The sequence below is a fragment of the Nanorana parkeri genome, unplaced genomic scaffold (genome assembly GCF_000935625.1).
Source record: "Nanorana parkeri isolate BGI_ZX_2015 unplaced genomic scaffold, ASM93562v1 scaffold703, whole genome shotgun sequence".
NCBI lineage: Eukaryota > Metazoa > Chordata > Amphibia > Anura > Dicroglossidae > Nanorana > Nanorana parkeri.
Window position 1 is genome coordinate 537,643 of NW_017306971.1, and position 7,439 is coordinate 545,081.

A 7,439-nucleotide genomic window follows, 5' to 3' on the forward strand; every position below is an offset into this window, starting at 1 on the left:
TATTGGCTTTAGATCAACCCTCCATGCCCCCTTCATGAATGATAAAGTTCCCAGAGGCTTTCTTTCTGGAGACTTCCCTGCTGGAACCAGCATTCTCCTCTCCAGCACACATGTTGCTTCCCTTCCCCCTTAATGAATAATAGGATTTCCAGAGTCTTCCGTATTGGAAACTTCACAGCTGGAATGTTTCTTAACTAGAATCTTCCTTTCTCTTTTCACAGAACAGAGACAAATTAGTCTAGTTACAATCACATGTTTAAATGATTATAAACCAATTGTGTTAACATCGGTAGTCATGAAATATTTTGAAAGAATAATACAGGATTTTATCAAGGCCAGGTTGCCCCTGAGTTTGATCCATGGCAATTTGCATATAGGAAGAATACAAGTGCTGAGGTTTCCATGGTACTTCATGCTTCCCTTTTTTGTTACTCTAATATACTAGATATGTGAAGATTAGCAACTAGAGGGAATTATTAGGGTCTCAATATATGTATGCTGTCTCTCTCTTAACAACAAGAAGAAGAAAAAACACAGCGCTCTCTCAGGGATGCGGGGCATACGTGGATGCGGATAGTGCGGATTGCTGCTCAAAAAAACAGGAGGAGGACCCTGTGAACGTAATAATGAGGCACTAAGAGCGCAGATCCAAAAAATGTGAATGGTGTAATTTAAATTAAAAAATTAAAAGAAAGTGAGGAACTTACTTGTGGTGTCAGGAGTCCGTGCGCAATCGTGATTATGGCGATGCAAGAAGTGTTGTGCAATGATGTTCGGTGTGTGGCGGTCTCCAGGTGTAGGAGTGAAGGTGGAGCAGGACATGTCCTAGGATTTGGCCATGGCGGCTGGGGATGGTGACATCTAGTGTATTGGTGAAACCGGGGGTAAAAGACTGGAGCAGAGAACTGATTTAAAATGGGCGCTGTGTGTGCCAAAAGGCTGGTAAGGAGGCTGCCTCTGATCTTGGCCGCAATGTTGTTCTTCATGTTTAGAACAACATCGCGGCGAAGATCAGATGCAGCCTCCTTACCACCGAACATCATTGCACAACACTTCTTGCATCGCCATAATCGTGACTGCGCCTGGACTCCTAACACCACAAGTAAGTTCCTCACTTTCTTTTAATTTTAATTTTTCCATTTAAATTACAACATTCACATTTTTTGGATCTGCACTCTTAGTGCCTCATTATGTCTCTCTTTTAACAACTGTTAAAATATAAAATCAGCCACATAGGGAATGTCTTATTTTCAGTATTTCCAGCTCACAGACACACTTTGTGGAAAAGAATAGTAAAATACTTTCCCTTTAAGGCCCCTGTTCTCCAGGATATATGCCCATTCCTTCCTTCCTTTCTTCCTTCCTTCCTTCCTTCCTTCCTTTCTTCCTTCCTTCCTTCCTTCTTACACTGGGCAGGCAGCTGAATTAACAAGTTCAAATTCTAAAAGTTAATTTCTTGCTTATGCGTATCCAAGACAGTTAGCACTGACCTTTGCTCAGAAGTAAAGCTGAGCTGTGATATCTTTTCCTTTTTTAATACTGTTTTTGCTAACTTAAGATTGCATCTTATGTCATTAAGAGTTTGTGCAGAATGACTTTGTAATTCTGTAATGTCTGTTTAAACTTAAAACTAGAGATCAGCAGCAGCAGAGTCAGTAAAGGCACTGCAATGAAGGGCTTCATCATTTAATTAACTTAATTATACGGTTCTGTTCACATCGGTGAGCCTGAACATGCTAAAGGAGATTCCTCATTGAATCAAGCAACAAAAACAAAAAATAATTATTATGAATTATGTATTAGGCTTATTGATGGCATTTAAGATGTCTGCACCTTTTTATGTATTTGTTATGATATGCTTACATGAATATAAAAAGTTGAGGACAATAATGAATTTCTATTGTGTAGAGCTGACACAAAAAATGCACATTAAGCTCTGCATTGCATTATACTGTATATAAAAGGATATTTTAGTGCTGAGACTTTGGTGCCTAGGTTTTAGTGGAGTAGGAAGAGTAGCCTTTGTTGTTGAGTATCCTGGCACAGAAGGAGTAAGTATGCAAACATGTTAAGTTTATTTAAGGAAATGTTAGTGTTTAGGTTACTGTGAGGGTTAATAATAAAAGGGAGGGCTTAGGATGGGATATCCCATTCTGTTTCCAAGTACGCAGCTACCATTATTTTGCCCAAAAGGCTGTCCCAGCCTTCCATCATCATGCAAAATACAATGAGGTACCAGTAAGCAGAGAAGCAATAAGAGTATGAACATGGTGGGGGGTGCTGGCAGTGAAAAGGAGGAAATGGGGCAGTCTTCAATGGAGATATTTCTCCCTTAAGTTGAACATGGATGGAGTGAGATTGGGGGGAAATATGCTTGCAAAAGGACCCCAGGACTTGGAGAATCAAAGATAGGGACCACTGTTGGGTGGCCACCCTATTAGATCTCTGATAAAGAGTAAAATGGCAAATATACTGCCACCATCCCAGAGGGAATCCAAAATGTGGCACTTTATGATGTGCTGAATAAAAACCTCTTTGCCATATTTACTGATGGTGGCAAGATCGCTTCTGATGACCAAATTGCCTATGATCCTCTGATCCCTGAATGCAGCATATTTCTGTGGACAGGAGAATAAAACTTAACATCTCTCTCCGTGGGGTGTAATGTACACCATAAATCAAACAATAGTATGTGAGTAAGATGGTGCTTCAGAGCTGTGCATTCCTTCTGCAGAAGGAATGCACAGAGGGGTCCATAACTAGATTAAAATCACCCCCAAGGATGATGTGGCCCTCAGCAAATTTCTCCAGTAGTCACAAGAACCGTAAGCATGTGGGAACCTGCGCCACATTAGGTAAGTAAAAATTTGTGGCTGTGTACCAAACCCCATCTAGAGTCCATTTGAGAAACACATACCTGCCATCCGAGTCATTCTCCGACGCCAACACCTTGGCTCTACAATGTCTGGGGATCGCTTGGCCTTCGCCAAGGTATTCCAACTATGAAACCAGAAAAATTAATATTTGTTAGAGAAAGTAGGGAAGTTACCAGTGTGAAATGGGTCTCCTGAAAAAAAAAATCAGATCCACTTGCTCCTTGTGAACATTTAGAAGGGTGATTAAGACCTCTCACATTATAGGAGCATATGTTCATGAGACATCACATTGCTATAAAATCATGTGAGATGATGCAACCTATGAAGAGGAAAGAAAGACCAAGGAAGGCATACAACTAACTCTTGAACACACAGGATTTGCTGTGATCCCATGGTAGCAGCACACCCAAACCTCATCGTAGTAATATCATATTAATAAAGAGTAACTAATTTTACCACTATTTTTTCTACAATTTAACCAATTTCAATAAACAGCATACTTTTGTAAATTAAGAAATTAAGAAATATAAAACGTATGGAGAAGCGCACTACATGGAGTAACAACTTTTGGGGATGTGGGCTCAAATGGTTAAAAATTAGTTAAAAATGGAACAGTGTGCAAGCTCTATGGTAAACAGGGTGAGGGGCCCTGTATGAAACGACAATACACAAATGTTTTTAGAGCGCAACTACTGTATGAATACACTTACGTTTGAGATGTCCCTGTGTCTCAGGAGAAAGTCCTCTGTGATCCCTGTGTAAAACGTGATTTCGCCAGGGTACAGGGTGGAGTGACCGTGGGATGGATGGGTGCGTGCCTGGATGATCTTAGGCTGGCAAGACGAGTCAGAAGCTGAGGCTGTGTGGACCGAGCTGGCCAAGCCTGGCTGCAACAGCAGTGTGCGGTATTCTGCAGGATGAATGACAGCAGGTCTGACTGCACGGGAGACTCCAATTAGGGACAGAGGGGCCGCGGTGTGTTGAACTCGGCTGAACTCACTGAGCGTCAGAAAAGGTGCTCAGTGGGTCCAGATCGCGCTACGCGTTTCGAGGTCCTTGCCTCTTTGTCAAGCGGAGATATGTGGTGAAGGGCCACCCTGTACCCTGGCGAAATCCCGTTTTACACAGGGATCACAGAGGACTTTCTCCTGAGACACAGGGACATCTCAAACGTAAGTGTATTCATACAGTAGTTGCGCTCTAAAAACATTTGTGTATTATACTTTTGTAAATAAAAAGTAAAAATAACCAAAAGAAGAAGTAATATTTGTAACAAGAGTTTTTTTAATAACTTTGTTACCTACAAAGCCACTATTTATTTTATATGCAATCATCATATTATTGCTTGTTTGGATATGATGTTATATTATTAAGTTTTCATGCAAACAAATGAATTGAATTTGTCTTTCATCTTGATAAATAGCATTAGCTACATAACTTAACTTGAGCTAAAGCCAAAATAATTCCTGGATGCTGCATTTCTTTAATTTAATTAATTTGATTTAGAAAGTCACTCTAATATCTATTAGACAAAACATATTTTTTTAGACTGTCAGTGTGATATCAATGAGCATTTTTAATACAAGGTCTAATAACGTTAGATTTCAATCACTTATTTTAGAAAACAACTTTGTTGGCTAACATTTGCTAAAATCCTCTAGAAGTTTTATTAATGCTGAACAGCCTTACTGTTCATTGGTCCAGCTATCCCTGGTAGAGCAAGGGGAATCCTTAAAAACACTGTAGTAGTCAGAACTACTACAGTGTCTTAGAGCAATCTTCCAGGTCCTGGAACAGCTGCTGCGCTGAGCGACTTCCCCTCAGCTGATAATACACAGTGTGTCGCTTGCTCAGCACAGTGGCCATTCAGCAGACCCCTGGTATTTTTCTTATTGAATACTAGGTGTTCTTTAATTGGACTAGGAACAGTACCATGATGACTACCCCTCTTCCTCTATCCCACAAAAACAAAGTGGATGGAGGAATCTGTGCTGCTGGCTATTACCTGGCTCCTTTGATTTTGAAATAGACTGTTGTGTAGCTGCGTGGTGCCAACCACAATTAAGCAGGAATCAGCTGAAATTTGAGTCGTGCATGGCAGGCTAAATTCCAACCTATTTTATCTAAGTTTGCTGTGCTCTTACCTAATCTAATAGGAAAAGCTGTGTTTTACTGCTCTAGGCACTCTGTGTTCCACAGCAGTGATTCTGTTTACGCAATAGCAGTTGATAGGATCCCTGAAAAGCCAGTACATACATATAATACAGTTTTAATATTTGTGTAGGTTATAAAACAACAAGATGGAGAGCAGAAATAGTAAAAAAAAAATTTACAAGCATATAATTGTGTGTCATTTCCGGTTTCCGGTATGGCCATGGAGCTTTGTGAATTATATTTTATTATACCAAATCTATAACATAAACATTTTTTTAGATAGGGTGGGGAGGCATTAGAACATCTGTCACTTTTTTTAAAGGGTCCTCTGCCCCTGTTTGGGGATTTCACTCTTACTTCTTTTCCTGGTGACTGCTATCACCAGTTTCATTCAGTTTTTTTTGTCCTCATGACAGCTCAACAGGACAGAATTGTGAGGGGGGGGGGGGTATTAACATGTTACATTTGTGGAAGGTTAGGCAATACAATTACCAAAACTACTGTAGGAGACACCTGTTGTAGTGAAAACTGTCAGATGTGTGATGTTACCTTGGTTTCTATATGTTAAGCTGTGTATTTTCATTAGCTTTCCCAGAAGAAGTCCTTTGGTTATAGAGCTTAATAGCTCAAGTTGAAATTAACACACAAGAAAATTAATCAGAGCAGTGACTTCCCCCTACTCCATCCACCCCTGTTAAATGTTTTAGTTAAAGACATAAAAGCAGACAAGCACACAGACTCAGGATTTTTTTGCAAAACAAAGATTTCTTATAAATGTAAAAATAGATTTAAAATCTTATACTCTCAAAAAAGAAAAGAAAATTGAGTAAAAAAAAAGAAAAGAAAATTGAGTCAAAACCAGTATAGTCTACTCTTAATATCCGCATTGTAATTTGGGATGATTGCATGAATCTACAGCTATATTTTAGGAATTTACTTTGTACCGCTTACAAAAGACTCTCAACATGTCCATGTATTTAACTGTAATTATGTGAAAGAGTTGAAATACCTATGTTTACTTGATATTTTATATTGGTAACCCCCCTTCCTCCCAATCATGTACCAATCCCGATTCAAACTCTATCATCAATAATTTTGATTTTACCAAATACTGAGCAAAGTGACTCACAGTGGTTAGCAATTCTGCCTTGCAGCGCTGGGGTCCTTGGTTCAAAATCCTACCAGGACACTATCTGCATGGAGTTTGCATGTTCTCTGTGTTCTTATGTGAGTTTTTTTGGTCATCTGGTTTCCTCCCACATTCATGTTCTCTGTGTTCTTGTGCAAGTTTTTTGGGTACTCTGGTTTCCTCCCACATTTACATTCAAAAGACACGGCGGTAGGTTTATTGGCTCCTTTCTGTTTCTGTGTGAGTATGTGAGATAAGGACTTTAGATAGATTTAGAATCATGTACCAATCCCGATTCAAACTCCATCATCAATCATTTTGATTTTACCAAATACTGAGCAAAGTGACTCACAGTGGTTAGCAATTCTGCCTTGCAGCACTGGGGTCCTTGGTTCAAAATCCTACCGGGACACTATCTGCATGGAGTTTGCATGTTCTCTGTGTTCTTGTGTGAATTTTTATGGGTACTCTGGTTTCCTCCCACATTCACATTCAAAAGACACGGCGGTAGGTTTATTGGCTCCTTTCTGTGCCTATGTGAGTATGTGAGATAAGACTTTAGATTTTAAGCTCCTTGAGGGCAGGGACTGATGTGAATCAATATAAAAGCATTGTGTAAAAAATGAGGGTGCTATACAAATGCCTGTAAAAAAATAATTACTAATGCCTTATCTGTTCAAGATGAATGCAAATACCAAAATATATTATATAACCATCTAGTTTGTAAGTGCTTTCACAATTATACATTATTATATCATATTCAAACAAACGTTACTTTGTTATTGTTAGATTATTTTATTCATCAGTGCTGTTTTAAAAAACTTGAATAATACACAAAACAACTGCAAGATTTTTTATTTATTTATTTGCTTTGTTGGTTGTATTTTGATTTAAAAAGGGACTTTTGTTCTTTCCCAGAAATCCAAAATTCCAACCTATGAAAAGATGTGGGCCTTCATGAATAGCAGGAGCCAGTCAGTGCTTGTCAAAAATAATGAAGAAGGTATCCAGCGTGTACTCACCTCTGATTATGCCTTTCTAATGGAGTCAACAACCATTGAATTTGTCACGCAACGCAACTGTAACCTGACACAGATCGGAGGCCTTATAGATTCAAAAGGTTATGGAGTTGGAACTCCCATGGGTATGTTTCATGTCAATTATTTTGTCTTTATTCATTTATCTTAGTTTGTGCAAAAAAATTATAGAATGCCTCAATGGTAATTGTACACAGTATTTATTAGTTTGATTCTGTAATACACACACACACACACATATAT

General features: G+C 38.9%; 1 protein-coding gene across 1 annotated transcript in view; it reads left to right on the plus strand.

The window, feature by feature from the left end:
* LOC108792938 (glutamate receptor ionotropic, kainate 2) overlaps positions 1-7,439 on the plus strand; it is a 542,451-nt gene that overhangs the window by 492,349 nt on the left and 42,663 nt on the right. Inside the window, exon 15 of the mRNA XM_018563830.1 lies at positions 7,078-7,303. Coding sequence (XP_018419332.1) covers positions 7,078-7,303 — 226 coding nt within the window. The remainder of the gene's footprint in view (positions 1-7,077; positions 7,304-7,439) is intronic.